General features: G+C 37.7%; 1 protein-coding gene across 2 annotated transcripts in view; it reads right to left on the bottom strand.

Moving 5' to 3' along the window:
* shroom3 (shroom family member 3) overlaps nt 1-16669 on the bottom strand; it is a 66785-nt gene extending 50116 nt beyond the window's left edge. Inside the window, exons 1-3 of one of the 2 annotated variants that reach the window (XM_051877828.1) lie at nt 15879-16669; nt 11889-11912; nt 3691-3845 (exon numbers count right to left, since the gene is read on the bottom strand). In XM_051877828.1, coding sequence (XP_051733788.1) covers nt 3691-3845; nt 11889-11912; nt 15879-16025 — 326 coding nt within the window. In that variant the 5' untranslated portion in view covers nt 16026-16669. The remainder of the gene's footprint in view (nt 1-3690; nt 3846-11888; nt 11913-15878) is intronic. The other variant, XM_051877829.1, reaches the window with a different exon arrangement.
* Between the last annotated feature and the right edge of the window lie 6043 nt (nt 16670-22712).

Below are 22712 nucleotides of genomic sequence, written 5' to 3'. Positions count from 1 at the left end.
TTTAATTTTTCATATTTTTTTCTAGATTTTTCCATCACGCAGCAGTCTTTAGTAACCTGACAGAACAAAATGCAAATGTCAAATGTTTTTAATGTGAAATTAGGTATATGCATTGAACTAATTTAAAGGGACAGTTCACCCAAAAATCAAACTGTCATCTCTTACTCACTCATGTCATTCAAAACTATCTTTTTTGTTGTTGTTGTGAAAAACACAAGAAGATATTTTGAAAAACGCCTCTTTTTTAATACAATGAAATTCAAAGTGTTCCAATGTTGTTTTTTGGACCCCATTAACTTTCATCATATAGACAAAAGTGGTTGAAGGATTCTTCAAAATATCATCCAAACATTTAATGAATATCAAAATGTAACTCTGGCAGCCCTTGTGTACATACTTTGTCAAAACAATCACGTTTAGTCCTGGACGCAGCACAAGCTTTCACAATCATGTATCATAACTGAACAGTTCTTCAGAACGGCTTCTCTTAACTAATACAGATTATTGTGTACCGTCACTGAAACCACAACACATGCAATGCTGTAAACCACCCGGCATTTCTCACTCCTGTGAGAACACAGGCGTCTTTGTGTCGTCTGTGATGCCAGTACTCTGTAACCTATATCTGAGTGTGCGTGTGTGAACTCTCTTAGGAGACTAACTCTGCTCAGTCCCGCCCCCTAGAGGCCTCACCATACACGTCCACCTGTCACCATGGCAATGCTCTACACCTGCCAGTTTCACCTGTACGTCAAGCCCGTATCACATGTCAAACATCGTTCATGTGCTTTTTAATTGGGTTAACAGGCCAGTTATCTAATGACAGCAAAAAGACAGCATTAGACCTGTATGCCTGTATTTATCAGAAGGAAAGTGTTTTCTATTTTTAGTGGTGTTAAACATGTCCACTCTGCTGCAGTAATGTTGATAACGGCAGTGCCAAACTAGCTTGTGCAAGACTGTAGGACCAGCATGCTGCTAAAGCATGACCGCATACAAACTAAGCAAAAGTACTGATTGATAAAACTATTTAAAGAGATAGTTCACCCAAAAGTGAAAATGTTGTCATCATTTACTCACCCTCATGTTGTTCCAAACCTTTACGAGTTTCTTTCTTTTGCTGAACACAGAAGAAGATATTTTAAAGAATGTTGGTAACCATACAGTTGACGGCACCCATTGACTTCCATAGTATTTTTTTTCCTACTATGGAAGTCAGTGGGGTTTTTTTTGTGTGTGTGTTCAACAGAAGAAAGAAAGTCATACAGGTTTGGAACAACTTGAGGGTGAGTAAATGAGTAAATGGGTGAACTATCCCTTAAAGTGAGAATTACCTAGATTTTTTAGAATTACCATGCTATTTAACAGACCTATGTGTGCATTTCTTATCAAAAATGATATGGTCATGATCATGACTAAGCACCAATATTTAAAAAAACAAGTTATATACAGTGCCCTCCATAAGTATTAGGACAGTAAAGACAAAATTGTTCTCATTGCTGTGGAAGAAGTCTGTAAATATGTTTAAAAGAGTATTTACATGACATGGAGACACCGGTTGTGATCACTTGCATTTAACTTTTGGTCATACAGATAAGAGTAATCCAACATTCAAAACTGTATTCGAGCTTTTATTTCTATCGTTCTGATCCGACGTTCTAATGTAGAACCCGGAAGCGCTGCACTGTGTTTACTACGCCAACAGCGTCAGGAACTCGCATGGAAGAGAAGAAATTGTTGAATAAAGTCATTATTTTTGTTTGTTTTTTTGCACACAAAAAGTATTCTCCTTGCTTCATAACATTAAGGTTGAACCACTGCAGTCACATGGACTATTTTAATGATGTCTTGCTACCTTTCTGGGCCTTGAAAGCGGTAATAACGTTGCAGTCTATGCGGGTAAAACATGTATGTGTTGAAACAGCCAATAATAGAATGGTACATTTTATATTTTTGTCTCATATTCATCTTTTAATCATATTTACAGATTTCTTTACTCCACAGCAAAAGGAGCGATTTTGTCTTTACTGCTCCAATACTTATGGAAGATACTGTATATACATATATGTATATATTACAGCAATTGCGACACATCCCTAATATATACACTCCCATTCAAGTTTGGGGTTGATGAGTTTTTTAATGTTTTGAAAAAAGTCTCTTATGCTCACCAAGGCTGCAGTTATTTAATCAAAAATACAGTACAAACAAAATATTATTTAATGCATCCTTGCTGAATAAAAGTATTTATTAATTCCCCCCCAAAAATGACTGACCCCAAACTTTTGAACAGTACTACAGAAGACTCTAGACTTCTAATAAAATAAAAGCAATAAGCCAACATAAGCTTTTATAGAATATTATAAAAGTTCTATAAATAGTTATTAAGCAACCTATTAACTATCTTAGCAACACACTAACCACCTCCAACATCCTAGAAATGTGCTGCGAACAATTTTATACTCACATCACCCTAGCATTGTGGGAATGAGTTTTGCATGGACAAGCGCCATCAAAAAATGTAAAATCTACTTAGATTTATGTAAACTGTATGGTTATTACTATCCGATTTTAGAGCAGTAAACCAATGGTCATGTAGTTGGAGCAAAGCTCATGACCAGAGAGAATGAGGAAAGACTTTCACTAATAAAGAGTGTTGGGAAATAATCAACCAAAAAAGCTATTTCAGGATCTACAGCTCTGCTATGCTGTCAATAAATTATTTTAATTAATACTTTTATTCAGCAAGGATGCATTAAATTAATCAAAGTGACAGTAAAGATGTTTATAATGTTACAAAAGATTTCTACTTCAAATAAATGCTGTTCTTTTAAAGATTCTATTCATCAAAGAATCTGTATTCATCTCTAATGTTGTCAAACATACCGACTTCGGTACCGAAATTTTAAAAATGTGACGCTTTGAGCACTGTTGAGTGTATTCGTAAACACCTCTGATTGGCCACTGTGTTCATGCGCTCAACAGATATGTCTGTGATTACCTACAATGATCAATGCTTTAAAAACATGTAAATAGACATCAATGACGCTCTTCACCGAGCGCTTATACAGATACACACTGGAGCATTTGAAAGCAGGAGTCTATCAGCGGATCTGTCTAGGGATCTGCTGATAGACTCCTGCTTTCAAACGCATTTTGAGCATTGCAGCCAAACACAGACGTATCTGTTGAGTGCGTGAACACAATGGCCAGTCAGAGGTGTTTAACAATCTGCTCAACAGTGCTCAAAATGCTAGGGGGAAATGCTGGTATTGTCACATTTTCAAAATTTTAGTACCGACGTTGGTATTTTTGACAACACTATTCATCACGAAACTGTTTTCAATATGTATAATAATCAGAAATGTTTCTTGGGCAGCAAATCAGCATATTAGTCTGATTTCTGAAGGATCATGTGACACTGAAGACTGGAGTAATAATGTTGAAAATTCAGCTTTGAATCACAGGAATAAATTGCATTTTAACATATATTCAAATAGAAAACAATTATTGTGAATTTTAATAATTTTTCACAGTATTCCTGTTTTTTGATCAAATAAATGTAGCCTTGATGAGCATGAGACTTTTTTCAAAAGCATTAAAAAATCTTACAGACCCAAACTTTTAAACACTAGAGTACATAAATCAAATAACAGCCCCAGAGCATTATGGGACTGGCTTCGGTCTTACCTCCGCACTGTGAGCCGCAGTGTTTTGTAAGATCCTTTAACGAGTGATATGGCCTCCTGCCTCCATCCACTCAACTCCACCTCATTAATTATGACCACCTCATCTCCCACCTGCAGGGGGTGCTGCAACAGAGATGCCTTCCCGCCCTCCTCTACCTGTGGGACGTAAAGAAAACACACACAAACAGACCGTGAGCCCTCTGTGCGGTAACGGATAGAGGCTACGAGGGCTCTATGAACAAAATTAAAAACACATGCATGCTCACGGACGTGCAGAGCCCCCAGTAAAACCCGCCCAGAATCCTAAGAATGTTTTCTTTGGACCTTTACGCCTACACATTCACAGAGTCTCTAGACACTAATATTTTGGTCACACAATCTCTCATCCTGGTCGGATGGAGTCCCACGTTACAAAAAGCTCAGCAGCATCCAGACAACATAATGTCTTTGTGCACCTGAGAGGACTTTATTCACTCTTTTACTGCTCCCAAACAATACAAAGAGCACAAGGCATTATTCATGTGCAGGAAATGCAATGTTTAGATATGTCAACCACAAAGAAACCTCTGTAAATCCCAAGTAGCAACTCACCATGGACAAAGAAAGACAGAATTGGTTAGATAAGATCGGTTAATGCACTCTTTTCTTGAATTCTTGAAAGCAGGTACTTGGTGTCTCATGCTAAATTATTCTGACAACGGATTTACAATACTCTAAAGAAAAGTCCTGTGGTGTGAAGATGAAATATTCCCCCTGGAAACCGACGTATTTATGTATATGTGATAATAGCAATTCAGAGGAATGGTCTGTGGTTCAAGTACCTAGATTGTGACTTGGGTCAAAGAAGTTTAAATGGAGTTTCTAGTTCTAGAACTAGCACACTTTAGACTTTCTTTGTAAATATATTTTACATGAATTGAATGCCATTTATATATTGGTTTAAAGGAACACTCCACTTTTTTTGAAAATCTCCGGGTCTGGCGGTACCACTTTTAGCATAGCTTAGCATAGTTCATTGAATCTGATTAGACCGTTAGCGTCTCGCTCAAAAATGACCAAAGAGTTTCGATATTTTTCCTATTTAAAACTTGACTCTTCTGTAGTTACATCGTGTACTAAGGCCGACGGAAAATGAAAAGTTGCGATTTTCTAGGCCGATATGACTAGGAACTATACTGTCATTCCGGCGTAATGATCAAGGAACTTTGCTGCCGTACCATGGGTGCAGCAGGCGCAATGATATTACGCAGCGCCTGTGACCCCCTGCTTGCACAGGGAGCGTGCCTTGCAACCATGGAGACATTTGTGAGAGATGCTGCGTAATATCATTGCGCCTGCTGCAGCCATGGTATGGCAGCAAAGTTCCTTGATTATTACGCTGGGATGAGAGGACAGTTCCTAGCCATATCAGCCTAGAAAATGGCAACTTTTCATTTTCCGTCGGCCTTAGTACACGATGTAACTACAGAAGAGTCAAGTTTTAAATGGGAAAAATATCGAAACTCTTTGGTCATTTTTGAGCGAGATGCTAACGGTCTAATCAGATTCAATGAACTATGCTAAGCTATGCTAAAAGTGGTACCGCCAGACCCGGAGATCAGCTGAATGGATTCGAAAACGGTAAAACTCAACTGTTTAACTCTACGGGAATTGGAAAATGAGCCTATTTTCAAAAAAAAGTGGAGTGTTCCTTTAAGTGTCTTGCTGGAAAACTTTGCAGAGAATGTGTTCAACAAAAGATCAACATATTTTTATGGTTTCTGTCTAGTGTTGTTGTCAACTAAAACTAAAACTAGAAAAACAGAAGAAAAAAAATAGAATAAACTATAGGGGGAAAAAGTGATTAATTAAAATAAAGTTGAAATTAAATAAAATTAATTTTTAATATTAGATAAAAAAAAAACTAAATAAAAAAACATTTAAAGTTTATGTAGTTTATGTAAAACTAAAACTAAAATGATATTTAAAAAATAAGAAAATAAGAAAAATTACTAAAACTTAATACTACATTTTATTTATTTATGGGCACCTTACGTGACACTCAAGGACACCTTACAAGCAGATAAAACACAAAAAAACAATTTACATGCAGCAATTAAAAAACAAAACAAAAAAAAAACACACCAAATGTCACCTGTATCCCTGCCTAAAAAGATGTGTTTTCAAACGAGATTTAAAAGTAGAGAGAGAGAGTCACTATTGTGAATGTCCTGTGGAAAAAAAGTTCCCATAGAAGCTCGAGATCCCATAGAAGCCAAACGCATGCGAGGAAGAACTAAGGAGAACGTAGATGATGATCTAAGAGTTCGAGAGGGAGTATAAGTTCAGAGTAGGTCCGATAAGTATGAAGGAGCCAGGTTATGCAATGCTTTGTAAACAAGAAGCAAAATTTTGAATTCAATACGCTGTGCAACAGGAAGCCAGTGAAGTTGTTGAAGAACAGGAGATATGTGATCCATCTTAGGAGATCTAGTGATTATTCGTGCAGCTGAGTTCTGCACTAACTGTAGACTAATGACTAAAACTTAAATTAAAATTAAAAAGAAAAATGTAAAATAAAAGCCTTAAGCCTAATCCCAGTTATAAAATCCGACTGGTTCCGGGATCAACAAGGATGTAGAAACTCATCCTCATTTTTCCGTCTCTTTTAACAAAACAATACGGAACAATACGCAGTAGCATAACAATTGTTTGCATAATGCAAACCACAAATGATGAATCACTAGCTTTGCATTAGTTCACTCAGACACCTTATTATCATTAAAATACAGCACTTAAATTTAATGTCAAGTCATATTTATTTGTGTACCACTTTTCACAATACACATTCAAAGCAGCTTTACAGGAAGTTAAATTGTAATAGAAAGTCATACTGCAGTGTCTACAAAGTCACTGAACACAGTTTCATCAATACTTTTGTTTGTGTAACTTGAAATTACAATGTTTCTGATTCTCTTTAAAAGCTGCATGACGTTGCATGTCCAAAACTGCTACTTTTCAGGAAATGAAAAAAAAACAATGCATTTTTAAATAATTACTGAGCTGTCAAAGTTGATATTGTGGTTTTAGACACTTGCATTATATATTTCATTATATTATTATTGACATTATACTATTAATATTTGACCAAAATCAAGCTTAAAGGGAGTTACAATGTGTTTCAGCAGCTAATGTCGGAATATTTGTTTTGTCCATCATTAGATCGGCCACATCTGAGGCAGTAAGTGCATCGCATTACAATTTCATCAACTTGCAGGTTATCAAGTTTACTGTGGCTTTGTGGGTGCTCATTTTTTTTTCTGTTGTTTGGCTAAAATTTTATTTTATAAAAGATGAAGTGCTTCGCACAGGCTACTAAGACACTCTTCTCCGCTATATATATTTCTTGTGTAAAGAAAACGCTGTAAGTTTTTTTTTATTTATTTGCATTGCAAACAAGCAGAGATGCTCCAATCTGCGTGTGGCACTTCATTCACCCTAGAGGCAGGTGGAGTTTTGAGGTTTTACTGACTTTTTAATACTTTTCATTGGTTAAATATTTGCAAAGCCACAGAGAGAGGTAAAGGGTGACCAATAATAATTTGAAATATGGAGATACGAGGTTTCCGCCTGACAGCAACAATGGGTAACTTTTATTTAACTAATAAACATGACAAAAGCATGTAAGAAAATGACTAAAACTTTGAGAAAATTGAAAAGATATTAAAAAAAGCCAATTCAAAATATTAATAAATACTCTAATAGTACATTAAAATACTAAAATAACATGCAAACTTTGTGTTTACAGCCTAGACGCATGACCTGTTGGATATCGCCACATTATAATTCGGCTTCCCAAACAACTGTAAGCTACTATAAATTGCTTTGGGAAAAAAAGTGCCTGCTCAATGATTGACAACTAAACGTACAGGTGGGTAGCCAAACAAATTCTAACAGAGAATAAGATTCAACCTCTGGTTTATTGTTAGCATTCCTTAACTGAAGACAGATCAGTGCCAAACAAAATTAGTCCTTCAGGAAGCCCTTTCAAAGATAACACGCAGTACAAACTCACATTTCATTCTTCTTCTAAACACATGGATTTGGGAAGTGTCTCCAATTGTCTGTCGTTTCCTGTTAAAACCTGTCTTTCGTTTGGCTCTTTCCTGACGGCGCTCACTCTCAAAAGCCCGCCGTGAGCCACTTCCGTGTGGCATTCAAATCAGGACATATTCGGAATAATCGTACGAGCAAGCATGTCTTCCCTTTCATCGGTTATTGAGCGTAAAGCCGGGCGACTCAAAGAAAAGACGGCTAGCGGAGATTTACTTAACACTCGGCCTCAGGGCCGTGAATAGGAGTGTTTAATTGTGGATGTGCTGCCAAGCCAGTGACAATGAATCCATTAATATGTAACTGAACAAAGCGTCTAATTCTCTTAACCTTATTTTAACCCCCCGACTTCCTGGGGTTTAGGTCGCTCTTAGCTCGTCTTCTATTGCCGCCACACTGTAAACAACACGCCGCATTCTGAGACGGACGAATAAAAGAGCAGCTCCGCAGAAGAGGCTGAATCAGTATTCAAGACTACATAAAGTACGGTTGGAATTGCAATGTAGGTTTTTTTTGATCATCTCTCTTCTTTTGTTGTTTTCCAGGCTAGTGAGGCTCTCGCGAATTCCGTAGCTGACATTCCGCTCTCTCTCTGTGTTGGGTCTTTGCCAGAGGCCTGGGCTTTATCCTGCCCTGTATTTGCCTGCTCTCAAGGAGAAGATGAAGGGGTAAGAACAGTGTGGGGGGTAAGAGAGAAGAGAAATGTTTGGAGTAAGATACAAGCCTTGCGTATAATTATTCAGAATGGCATTCTACTCATACTATTTTTACAGCAGGCAGTATCAGTGTTTAGGAAGCTACTTTGACATCTATCTAAAGTGAACTTAAATGGATAGTTCACCTAAAAATGAAAATGATCTCATGATTTACTCACCCTCAAGCCCTCCTAGATGTATATGACTATCTTCTTTCAGACAAACACAATCAGAGTTATATTAAAAAATATCCTGACTCTTCCAAGCTTTATAATAGTAGTGAATGACGGTCCTGATTTTGAAGTCCAAACAAGCACATCCATCCATCATAAAAGTAATCCATACAGCTCCAGAGGGTTAATAAAGTATGGAAGCCTGTTTCCGCCACTAAATAAAAAAATAAAAACAGTAATTGTGACTTTTTATCTCAGAATTCTGACTTTTTTTCTCACAATTGCAAGTTATAAAGTCAGAATTGTGAGATATAAACTCACAATTGCGTATTATAAAGTCACAATTCTGACTTTTTTTTCCTCGCAATTCTAACTTTTTTTCTCACAATTGAGATATAAACTCACAATTGTGTGAAACTTTTCTTCTTGCAATTCTTCTGACAAATCTCAGAAGTCTGACTTTATATCATGCAATTGAGAGAAAACAAGTCAGAATTGTGAGAAAAAAAGTCAGAATTGTGAGATATAAACTCGCAATTGCGAGATAAAAAGTCAGAATTCTGAGATAAAAAGTCGCAATTACTGTTTTAATTTTTTTATTTAGTGGCGGAAACGGGCTTCCATAATAAAGGCCTTCTGAAGTGAAGCGATGGGTTTTTGTAAGAAAAATGTCCTATATTTAAATCTTAATAAACTAAAATAACTGGCTTCCGGCAGACGGCCTATGCAAATCGAGTAACGGTGGAAGAGTGACCTCTGACCCGATGCAAAGACGAACGCAAAAGCGCAGATAATAGAGCAAAACAAATCACCGGTCACAAATTAGAAGTCTAAAATGAGAAGTTTTAAATAGATGTTGGAGGATTTCGATATAAGAGGAGTTTGAGTTTGTTGCCCAGCCCTATTTGTTTGAACCGCGAGAGCTGTAAAAGCTTACGATACTCCTACATCCTGCGTCATATGTCGTGTCAAGGGTCACTCTTTTGGCACAAGTCGACTTGCTCAGTATGCGTACGGTCGTCTGCTGGAAGTTAGTTATTTTAGTTTTATATATGGATTTTTTTCTTACAAAAACCCATCAATTCACTTCAGAAGGCCTTTAGCTTCATACATTGAAAAAATGAAACAATAAAGAGAATGCCACGAGCAGTCTATTTTTCTAAAAAGCATAAAAAAAAAAAACAGTGCACTTACATTTTTAATCTTGCATACTATTTAGGACGGATAGCATGCGGATTAGGACACAGCCTGGCAGTTTCATCAACCCCAGTTACTGGTGTTGACACTGCCACACACAAGAGAAGATCTGAGTGCGAGGCGCTGAAAGAAGCATCGGTGACATTTACACCACCCATAAGCCCTGAGACTTCGCTCTATCTCTCCCTCTCTCACCCTTTCTTCCATCACTGTCCCTCTGTATACTCTTCTGTCTCTCTTTTCAGATAAGAGCAGCTCTCAAGGTCTATAGCTCCTCTTCATCCTTCCTCCTTATCTCCCGTTTGGTCCGGGCGTCTTAACCGCGCCGCTCCGGGGCTGTATTGTTGCCGTGGTAATGGTGACAAGCTCTTAAATGGGAAGTGAAGGGCCGTGGCTGTTGTTTGCGTCCTGCTCACTATTCAGCACAACACACTTCACAGCTCACTACGACACACAACACACTACTCACCATTGAAAGCAAGACACTGCTCTACAGCGCGCTATTCAGCGCAACACACATTACTGCACAAAAGAGCTACATCAGACAACATGAACCAAACCGCAGCAGTATGTTAGATCACGTTCTCGGGACTGAAGACACAAACCACAGACGGATGAACTATGTCTCCTGTTGAGACAAGTCCAGGTTTCTTCAGTCTGGCTTTGACAATAAAAAGTTATAAGGTTGCATCCCAAATCACAAACTATTCTCCATATTGTAAGTATGTACTTCACTGGTGTTGTATTGACACAATACATTGTACTTTTTGCATTTGCATCTAGACAAAATGTATTACTTAACTTTTAATTTAATTTCAATTTAAACATTTTAATCATCTCAAAATGGACAAATCTCAGCCACTATTTCAGTCTATCGCTAAATTTTTGACCCATAAATCATCCACACAGATGCAGTACACAGAAACAGTACATATTCTAGGCATCTTTGACATACTGTTTTCAATTCACTATAATTTGGGATGCATTAACCCTAATCTTGCATGCTATTTAGGATGAACAGAATGCAAATTAAGATGCAGGCAAAGGGTTTATTTAATCTGAATGTAAATTACATGATCTGAATTTGCTTTGGTATGCAATTCTAAATTACACTTTAAGGGTCGGATTGGATGTACAGTGTACACAGATCCTCATGCTTTGGAAACATCTGTTTCCAAGCAGAAAACATCATTGTAATCAATTCCTGTTTATGCAGTTGAACATAACAGGTACTGTATACACAAACGCAGGAGTGCAGGGGATTTCATTGTCATGGCAGCAGCCAATCTACAAACTATCTAGATATTTTGTGTTGTTTTTCTGAGAGGCTAGAGAGAGAGAGAGATTGGAGTCGGGCAACAGAGGACATTACTCAAGACCCGAAATCCAGAGCACCAAATAAGGCAGGACGAGGATCTCCTCTGCTTTTGCCTGTTTCCATCCAAGAATTACTCCCTGTTTAAGAAAAACACCTCCAAACAAATACAGCCATGCATTTTAATCAGCTGAAACGTTCATATCGAGTTGTAAATCTAAAATTTTTAACGTTCACATAACCAATAAAACGCATGCATACAGTCTTAAAAAGTGGTTTTACAGTGTTTTAGTAGAACTTTAAGATTTATTATCAAATTCTCTTGTTTCATCTATATACTCATGCTTCAAAGAAGCTAGAAACTAAAAAGAACCTATAATGACAATCTCCAAAAAACCATATAGCATCTCAAGGAGCCAAATGTTTTTAAGAGGGATTTTGCTGAGAAAAAAACATGATTAAATCCATGCAAAATACACTAAAGCTCTTGACTGAAGAAACGGGATCAATCAAGTGACTAAAACCCCTGGAAATTACTACATGTTTATGAACAAACACCTCCAAACAAATACAGCCATGCATTTTAATCAAATGAACCTTTCAAATAGAATTTTGAACAATGTTCATTGTTCAACCAATAAAATGCAGGTATTAAAAAGTGTTTTTTTAGTAGAACTTTAAAGGGTTAGTTCACCCAAAAATGAAAATTTTGTCATGAATTACTCACCCTCATGTTGTTCCTACGGGGCCCCTAAAGGGACATGATGAAGGGAAAAAAACATGAGATAGGAGGAAAAATTATATGTCAAAGCTTTTGCGTTCCCTCGCAAAAACATTACGTTCCAAACCTGTAAGACTTTCATTCATCTTCGGAACATCTTCGGAAAGCTTTCTGTCTCTCCATTGACAGCCTACGCAACTTACAACTTTATTTACAAAATATTAATCACCAATGCACTTTCATGAGAGCACCATGACGCGTGCGTGTTGTGTTGATGCGAGAGCAGACGTTGTTACGTGAACGTGCGTTGGAGATTGATATTTTGTTTTGTAAATGAAGTGTTTTTTGTTTTTTTTTGCGCAAACAAAGCACTCATGTCGCTTCATAAAATTGAAGTTAAACCACTGGAGACACATGGATTAATTTAATGATGTCTTGAATACCTTTCTGGGGCTTGAAAGTGGTAGTTGTGTAGCTGTCAATGAAGGGACAGAAAGCTTTCACATTTCATTAAAAAAATCTCCATTTATGTTTCAAAGATGAACGAAAGTCTTACAGGGATGGAACGACATGAGGGTGAGTAATTAATGACTGAATTTTCATTTTTGGGTGAACTAAACCTTTAAGCTTCTCAATCTACAAATAAACATTTTTCTCTAATTCTTCAGTTTCATCTATGTACTGATGCTTCAAAGAACCTAGAAACCAAAATTATCTGAAGAACCAATAATGACAATCTTAAAGGACCATATAGCAACTCAAGAACACTACAGACCCAAAATGTTTTATAATAGGGTTTTCGCTGAAACTAACCATTATTGAGCACATGCCTGGACGAATGGGATAAATTACATGATTAATGCCCAAGGAAAGTTGAGTCTGAGGAAATTAATATTCCTACATGAGATTTTCCAGTATTAGTCACAAAACCAACTCAGGGCTCAATTTCATGATTGTAAGCACCTGCTAAAGTTCATGTCGACTTTAATTGTATTCTTTTTTTACTTCCCAGAAAACAAGTGTAGTTTCCCCCCATTGATCATTTGCTGTCTACCACAAACATCCTGCTGCATGCTGACTTTGGACTGATTTAAGCGTGATTCAAGGGTTCATAATCTCTTGTACAGCTATAACTCACAGATACACACACACACACGCACTGCAGCAGAGTGATAAAACTCTTATCAATCTCAAGGGGAAAGCATTTAACCCCTATGATACCAATAACTAGCTTCCATTATTCTCCAAAAATAAAGCCGTACCTCCTCTGGGTCAACTATGACAGAATATCTATACATTTATGTCATATATGAAGTAAGACGGAACAAAGCAGGAATTCTCCTGTGAGGCCTATTACAGGCGCTTCACTCTCTGGTCTGGGATGTTTTCATTTCATTCCCATGTGTCTTCCTGACTGTAGTGTACTGATTAGCTGACATGACTGATGAGTACTGATCCAGTACAGTGCGAAAGAGCTCATTCTGATCACAAGATCAGAGATTAACCACCAGTTTTCAGTCAGCACTGACACTGCAGACCTGAATAGATGAATTAATTCTGATCAATACGACAGAAGTGTCATCCCACAAATATCTTATTAAGCACCATAAAAAAGACCGGATTTTAAATAGAATCCTTCTTTTTTTTGGAAACTTGCAAACTTCATTACAAACTTTGTAAACTTGAGTTCCTAATTTGTAATAAGTTAATCTAATGTAACCAGATAAGCCTACTGCTTCTGTTGGTTTACTTCTTAACTGGGAATGAATTATGTTTCCTGTTTCCAAGAAAAGCAATTAATTCCATTACCGTCCCCATTAAGATGATCTATTGATTCATCAGCAAAGTAGAGGTCATTAGCAAGAAAATATCCACAATAACTATTGCTAATACTTAGGGTTAGTGACTTGAACTATTCATTCATATTAAAACCACTAAACTTTTAGACATGAACGATACCTTCAAATCACATTGGGGTCAAATTTCTATCTACATTGATTGGGATAGAAATTTATTGGGAACTATAACAAGTCAACACCATTATGACTAAAAGTTTGCCAAGAAGTATTTGCTACTAAAGCAAGGAGGAATTTGACTCTGGTCAAGCACAGTGTATCCATAGCAGACTGTGAGTGGCCTTCAAATCACGTCGGGGTCAAATTTCTATCTACATTGATTGGGATAGAAATGTATTGACATAGAGCCTAATGGTTAAAGAGTCAGATTTGTAACCTGAAGGTCACGGGTTTGAGCCTCAGTACCGGCAGGAAATGTAGGTGTGGACACCTAACCCCTAGTTACTCCCTGGGTGAAATAAAATGGCTGCCCACTGCTCCGGGTGTGTTTTCATGGTGTGTGTGTGTGTGTGTGTGTTCAATACTCACTGCTGTGTGTGTGCACTAGGGTGGGTGAAATGCAGAGCACAAATTATGAGTATGGGACACCATACTTGGCTACATGTCACGTAATTTTAAAGGGGTACTTTTGTTTTCCATTTTGCCAAATAGGTAGGAAAACTTCTACACACCCATAATGCATTAGGCATGCTGTCGTCCAAGGCCACTCACAGTCTGCTATGGATACGCTGTGCTTGACCAGAGTCAAATACCACCTTGCTTTAGTAGCAAATACTTCTTAGCAAACTTTTAGTCATAATGGTGTTGTCTTCTTATTGTTTCCAGGGGCAATAATTCAAAGAGTAAATTTTTAGAGGAGTTAGTTTCGGTTCAGGAGATGGAACAATTCAAAATATAAAAGCCTAAATTAAACTTAGACATTTTAATACTGATATACTTTTTTCTAAAGAAGATTTTATTTTTCAAATGTACCAAGAGAGAATATTTACAATCCAGATTAACTCTAAAACTTACCCCAGATGGCCACCTTGAGCTTTACAGAACTACAATGGATTCTAGAAATCCGCTCCCTATTATTTTTTATGCTCAGACTCCAGCCGTGTGGAGAATTCAACAGGAGCATGTGAAAAACTGTTTTATGAATGTAGCAGGTCAAAATCTGTTACTCACGCTGATCTGGGTGTCACACCAAGAATCTGACCCTGTACTCAGCAATTATGGTCTAGATGCCTGAAGGACGCTCCCTCTCATTAAGAAGAGTGTGTGACATACATACCCTATGGTCAGCATTATACCTCATATGACCTTCATATGTGAGATCTATAACCATAGCATGATATATATTTCAACAAATGCATTATTTTAATATATAATAAAAACTCTGCAGACATATGACTAGCACTGTATTCCAAGCACATAATGGACCCAAAACATATTTGGACACTTGAAATATCTGAATTTCATTGCATTAGAAATATAAATCAAACCAAGTGGCATCTGAAAAACATATATACAGTAGTCACATTTTCACCTTTCATCAAAGTTGTCTTAGGACACTTTTTTGATCCACTTAAAATGTTGACTACTGTATTATCTCAGAACTATCTAAATGGTTAGGGTTCATTTTATCACTATGATTGTTTCATAAAACTGTTGCTGATGTTGATCCAGCAACATCCCAGTGACCAAGAAGATAACACAGGCGTCCAAGTCAAAATAACCATAACCACGTGTAGTCAACACATTAACCACATCAATAGACATGTCCCACTAACATTTGACTATCATAAAGTGACCAAATACTTGTTTTTAAAACATTCTTATGTGAAATGTTTTGCTTAAAGTGTGCTTGTGATATGTTGCCATTAGGTTTGACATTATTATCTTTTCTAATGCAGTGACATTTAAACATTATAAGCGTGTATCATACTGACATCACACTCTCTGGCATCTTACACTCCTAATTTCCACTTCACTTGCATCCACAAATCACGAAACCCTCATTATGTTTCTCTCTGGCGTGTAGAATAACATTCTGACTGACACATTCTGACCCTTTAAGGACTGTAGCTGTTATATTCAAGTGACAGACACACATTCATCAACTTATGAAAGACAGGTGAGTAAGGCGATACTTTACCTTCGATATGATTAACGGCTCGTCGTGTTCAAGCCCACCTTTGAGAGTGAAACCCCAGGGCGCTCCACCCTGCAACTGAGCCTCGACGAACACGAACTTTCCCTTTTGGATCACGGCACTGCTGCTGCCTGGAAAACTATTATCCATCGCTGGAATGTTGGGGAAAAGAATGGACGAGGACGTCTCTTAGTTACTCAGTCAACCAATAAACTCCGCTAGGAACACGGCCAATGATGTCCTGGATGTTTCTTCTCAGTCAAAACTTCAACGATGTGATAGGTCATTTCCTCGAATTACTTCATTTGGGATCGTAGCATAGCATAACAATCCTGTTTATAGCACCTACCTTACATCCCTACCTGCTAGACAGATGAAGAAACGTCACTACAACTTTTCCAGCCTTTCAAAAATTTACATTTGCAAATGAGCAGGCAAATTTGATTTTGTGTACCAGTTTTCCAGGCTGTGGTCTCACTTTTAAACCCCGTTTGTCAGCCCTTGCTCGCTTCCGACTTCATTTTTACATCACAATAGAATTTGATTCATTTCACTGCGTCCGCAGAAAGACCGAGCGCTCGCGCCCGCGGTGAGATTCCCCTCAGCGAGTCCTGTCAGAAAGAAAAAGTTCCTTTTCGACCTTCCAAAGTCCTCGAATCAGTGCAAACCCGCGTTTCCGCTTTTAAAATACATAGTCTTTAAGTTTTCTTTTCTTGTTGATGCGCTGAAACGCTCCGCAGCCATGGATGAGGGAGACTGTGGTCGACCCCCCCCACCCACCTAACTTCACAGTTCATCGGAATGGTGACGCGCATGCGCGAACCGTGCAACCAGCTCCACCACGGTGAAATAATACAACAGCTCACGAAATCACATCCTACCAGTGCTTCTGACCGAAACTGGCTGACATAATGTAGTCAAATCACCACCTTGTCCTCCCACATCATGGATGGAAAACATTCAAACACACTCTTTTAACAAGTTTGGTCAAGTCATTCAATTAAGGCGTATTTTGCACGCATTCTACTTTCTATCGTGGTGCTTGTATGAATCAAAATACATCAGGCACGGAACACTCAAATTGCTGGATGAATACATTTCTTACCCGCAGTTTAGCTGCTCAGTGGATATCGAGTTTTCTTGTCTCAAATAATCTGGTTATTTAAAGACATTTCTACTGTCCCAGGGGGCTTAAAGTTCTGTAGGCGATTTGTACTAAATACCATTCATAAACTGTTCATGATACCTGATGTCACTGTAATAAGTGTCTCTTTAGATATCATCTCTTTCTGTGACAGACAGCCATAGACTTTGTAAACAGTCACACTCGGAGCAGCCGGCCGCCCTTTTTTACCCAATCACAAACGCCCTCTGCCTGTCAATCACTGACATGAGGTTTTCTGATAATATTTTTGTGGGTGGGGTTTTGGAGAATAGTGTGTGGTTGATCAATCATGGCCCAATAGGCGTCCCTTGCACAGTCATTCCTCAAATGTGAATGTGGCCCATTTGAGGTATATGTGTAATTCATGTTGTGGGAAAAAAATAATAATTGTGTTTTTGTTAATCATAAACCAAACTGCTATTCTAAAAACTCATTGGAAATTCCTGAAGGGAACCAGCTCAGAAATGCAAATTTTCTTCAGGGTTTAGGGAACAGCTCTATTCATCGCTAACTCTGGCTGCGTTAGCAAAATGTCTTACATTTTTAGCACATTAATAATAATAATAATAATAATAATAATAATAAATACTTTGGACCATCAGTTATGCTTTAAATATAAAACAGATGTCTGACTTGTGGTTTAAAAGTGGAAGATGTTTTATTTACTTTGTCTTTATTAAAACTGGATTCCGATTTTCAAACTGATACTGACAATTTTATTCACATTGATTTTGACATTGTAAAGTAGAAACAGCTGCACTGTATAAAAGCTAAATGTCATTTATAATCTGGCCAACCCTTACCTGTTAATCATCATCTTAACCTGTTTTACTCGTCTCTGCCAGCAGCTGTAAGACTTGACCCTTGTTGTAAATGAAATAATACTCCCGTGGGCCAAGTTTTACCCATACTAAATTTTGGCCTTCTTTGAGTATTGAGTGAAATTTGATTATTTGCAGGTTTTCAACATAGAAAAGCATGATTACCTTTGTTTTTGGGGTGTTACAGGGTCCGACTCAGGAAAAATATTTACTTTCTTTAATTGCAAGACCATTTAAGGACAGTCTACCTGTGCTAGTCCACTTGAATTTAGAAACTACTAAAAAATCTTTTTAGCAAATGTACACACTATAAAAGGCTTGATTTAAATGCATCTTTTTTTTTAGTTTTCGTACACTGAACGCAATGTCAGTATGACGTGACAGGCTTTGCTAATTTAAGGTGTATGACTGATTCAAGTTTACTTCAAAACACATAAGTGGGAAAGAATCTGTCTCTGAGTAGGTTTCCAAGTAAAACATTTTCCTGTACCTCTTTCATGATCACTGAAAGCTCCAAAGGTGCCTTTCATCATTACAATGGCACACCTGCGGCGTAGTATAACAGGTGTGGCCACTGTGCTCAGCCTCAAGACACATCTGAACATGTTTACCAATGACATCATACATATTAGGTCATTTCTTGATATTTAACTTATTACAAACAGAACAAACAAACAAACAAACAAACTACTTTGTACATAAAGTTCTTTTGCCCAAGCACACAAACTACATTGAGGAAATGCTCATAATAGATTTTTGTAGTAGTATGTAACTCGCATAAAACCTTTTTAGTGGCCTACTCATTCTAGATGGTAGTCTCTTTCTCTTTTGTTATTAGATGTGAGAGTGTTTTGACAGTAAACAGCCTAAAGGCATGTTATTATTTTCCCATAATTGCAATTTATGAGAGCTTATGTAAAGCAAATTGCTGAATCAATTCCTACACTGAATAGGACCTCTCCATATATCTAATTTGTTTATTTGGGATACTCATAAATTTAAAAAAATGTCACTTTAGCCTATTGCACTGATTAAAAATAAGTTTCATAAACAAGAGCCCTAAATGGTTCTCTGATTGGCATCAAACTAATAAATAGAACAAAACGTAATCTAAGAAGTGCTTTCAAAAGCGCAGCTTTATTCACCATGTTGGCGTAATTTCAACAGGAAGACAGGGCGGGATATATCTAGAAGCTCCTCCCCCTTTTTTCAAAATAGCCAATAGCGTTTCGCCTATGATCACAGCTTGGCGAGAGCCGTTGAGCTCGTAAAACCCAATTTTCCTTATAATCTCTAACCGCTTCTACCTCCATTTTGCTTTAAAATATAACAATATTTGTAGAATTCAAATGTGTCCGAATGTTTTGTGGTCTATGTCGACTCGTGCGTATGATCTGCTTTGTTCTCTCGCATCTCTGCCTGGACCTGAGCAGACTGTGCTCGCGCTGCGGTGGTTCACGTGACGCGAAAACGGACCTCATTCGTGTCAAAAAATGGAAAGCATATTTACACTGTCTGAATCGTTCCCTATCTCCTATATAGTGCACTATGTGCCATTCACCATGTAGAAAATAGTAAATGTGTGAACAAGTGACCAATTTCAGCCACAGCTTCATTTGCATCGAATTACATGTTTACATTGTAGGAAGTGAGAGACTGTAAGTGTTGAATACTTATATCTCCTAAATGTGAACTGTGTCATTGTTTTGGAACACACCAGCTTATTCATAATCTTAAGGTTAACATATTCATACTAAAAGCTAAAAAACTTAAATTCTTCCGCTAAAATGGATCACGGATATTCATGACATCACATCGCACTTCAGTTCCTCGTCAAATCTTCGGTCCAATCAAATGCTCTCTAGAATCTGAAGTCCCGCCTCCTCCTACACTCTTACAGACGCTGAAGCTGCGGCTGAAATCGGTCATTTGTTTACACATTTACTAGTTAATGGTGAATGTCACACAGTGCACTATATAGAGAATAGGGAACGATTCAGACAGTGTAAATATGCTTTCCATTGACACGAATGAAGTCGGTTTTTGCGTTAGTGTCACATGAACTGCCGCAGCGCGAGCACAGTCTGCTCTGGCCCAGGGACACGAGGGCACAGAGCGGTTCATATCCGCAAGTCGGCTCAGACCACAAAAGGTATCGGACCCATTTGAATTCTGTATATTAAAGCGATATAAAGGACAATAGGAGGAGAAACGGTTAGAGATCAGAAGGAAACTGAGGTTTTACAGAGTCTAACGGCTCTGGCCGAGCTGTAACATAAATGAAACGCTATTGGCTATTTTGAAAAAGGGGCGGGGCTGTTCGATAAATCGCCCTGTCTTCCTGTTTCAATAATGCTGTGCGTTCCAACACTCTTCAGTGGGCCTTTAAATTTTGATTTCAGGGGAACGTCAAACACAAACATTGTCCTGCTCCTGGAGAGTCAATGTCCTGTACAGTTCAGCTCCAACCAAAAAATTAAACACACCTGAACCAGCTAATCAAGCTCTTAACTAGTCATAGAAACATCCGGGAAGGTGTGTTAAGGCAAGTTGGAGCTAAACTCTGCAGGACAGCGGCCGGGCCCTCCAGTTTGGACACCTCTGTCATACACTGTACATGAACCCTCAATCTCCTTTGGAGCATGAGGAAGTCGAGTTGCCACACACAACAGGAAAACCATTCTGAGTGTTAGAACACACTGAGACCTTAAGAGGGCGCTAAACACACACACGTAGAGCACTAATTCATTCCAGTTCTGAGCTCTAAATAGATTTAATAATTGCAGATTGAAGCATCCTACATGAGCCAGCACACCATAGTTTCATTTGTCTAATCAAAAACGTGTTCACAGAAAAACGTGCACATGCATAAGCTTTAATTTTCAAAATCTGGACTGACCTATAAATGCCTGGGTGGTCTCTTTACACTGTCTAATTTAAATAGAAACATGTTTTCTAAATGTTTAAAGTGCATAATTAAATTGGGTTTTGATGTTTAATTTGATTAAACTGTTTATGAGTGTGAATAATAAACACTGGCGCTACAGCAGACAGCTTGTTTTTCCTGTGTTTATGTAATGCACACAACATTTGCATGCTGAGAAGTGCTGAGAGTTTGCCAGTAAAATAGCATCAGTGTTCAAAGCCGTTTCGTAGAGACAGTATTAGGCCTATCGTCTTTCAGTGCCACAATAAACAGTATAACAAACAAAGAGAGTTGAAATAAGAGGATAGACCTCCTCTATCCAAAAGTGAAAGGCAGTCCAAACATTTTTTTAAAGAAATGAATACTTGCTTTATAATGAATAATAGTTCAATAATAATCAAGCAACAAGGATGATGTGACACTAAAGACTGGAGTAATGATGCTGAAAATTCAGCTTTGTGTCGCAATGAAAAAATTATATTTTCAAATATTTTCAAAAAAAAAAGTTATTCTAAATTGTAATAAAATTTCACAATATTACTGTTTTTACTGTATTTTTGATCAAATAAATGCAGCCTTGTTGAGCAGAAGAGACTTCTTTAAAAATTAATTATTGCAAACTTTTGTCCGGCAGTGTTGGGGAAAATTACTTTTAAAAGTAATGTGTTACAATATTGCATTGCTCCCTAAAAAAGTAACTAATTGCATTACTTAGTTACTTTTTATAGAAAGTAATGTGTTATGTTACTTTTGCGTTACTTTTTCTCATCTGGGCTGGGTTTGCTTGTACTATTTTTGGTAAATGCAAAGGCCTTCTCAACCATAAACTGAAATGAATAAGCCTCAGACTGAAGGAAATGCGAATTCATGCCAGTACAGTAGAGGGCGCAGCTGTGCTGAAACACAACACCTCTGCACTTACTCCTGATTTCTCTCAACATGGGGACAGAAGAGCTGTCACTCAATAAATGGGAAAACAAAGTAACTTGTGTTACTTATTTGAAAAAGTAACTCAGATATTTTGTCGTAAATTTAAAAGTAATGGGTTACTTTACTAGTTACTTGAAAAAAGTAATCTGATTACGTAACTTTAGTTACTTGTAATGCATTACCCCCAACACTGTTGACCGGTAGTAAAATCTGGGGAAAAACAATCAGCACATGCGGATTTGTGGCCTTTACCCTGATTTCGCTCTGCATGTAAACAGTTACTGGTTTGTTCAGTGTGTGCATGCGTCGTGAGCATGTCCGTTTGTTTCGACATCAAAACAAGAGAAAAACAAATCTAATGGTTTTCTTGTGTTGTCATGAATATTGAATGAGTTCATTATTTTATAATTATCAGCACATTGTTGTAAATACACTCAGAGATAAACCTATAGCTGCTGACCACTTGGTTCAGACCTAATTTCAGTGTTCACGTGATCACAGTGTGCTCAGGCAGCTCAATGAGTCCATACTCAACAAATCCATCTGAAACCCATCAAGTCAATGAACTGGCTTGCAGTGAAATGATGAAATCGCCGCACATCCTTTTTACTTGGAAATTGCCAGCTTCTAGTGCATCAATAATTAAATAAGGCATCAAAACTTAATTAGTCCTATTTTTTTTTTTTTTGCATGGAAGTTCTGCACTGTAAAGTGACGGTATATGTGAAAACGTGCTGGAATTACATAATTAAAGATTCTCCTAACTGAATAGATGGAGGAGCCAGGTGGGACAATGGCACTATAGCTCACTGAAGGCCGTCAGCACCGTGGGCTCGCTATGTTATCCAGGGAGGCTATTTCTGTGGTCTGGCCTTTTATACACATGCACACTATCCTTTTATAGCACGGTCTGTTGAAGGGCAACAGCAGTCATGGGGCTACAGCAGTATGAGAGAGAGATATGTTTTATTAATAGTCTCAAGTGCAGCGAATTT

Source organism: Ctenopharyngodon idella, chromosome 21 (genome assembly GCF_019924925.1).
Source record: "Ctenopharyngodon idella isolate HZGC_01 chromosome 21, HZGC01, whole genome shotgun sequence".
Lineage (NCBI taxonomy): Eukaryota > Metazoa > Chordata > Actinopteri > Cypriniformes > Xenocyprididae > Ctenopharyngodon > Ctenopharyngodon idella.
The sequence above is the reverse complement of the archived record's forward strand: the minus strand, read 5'-3'. Positions and strand labels throughout refer to the sequence as shown.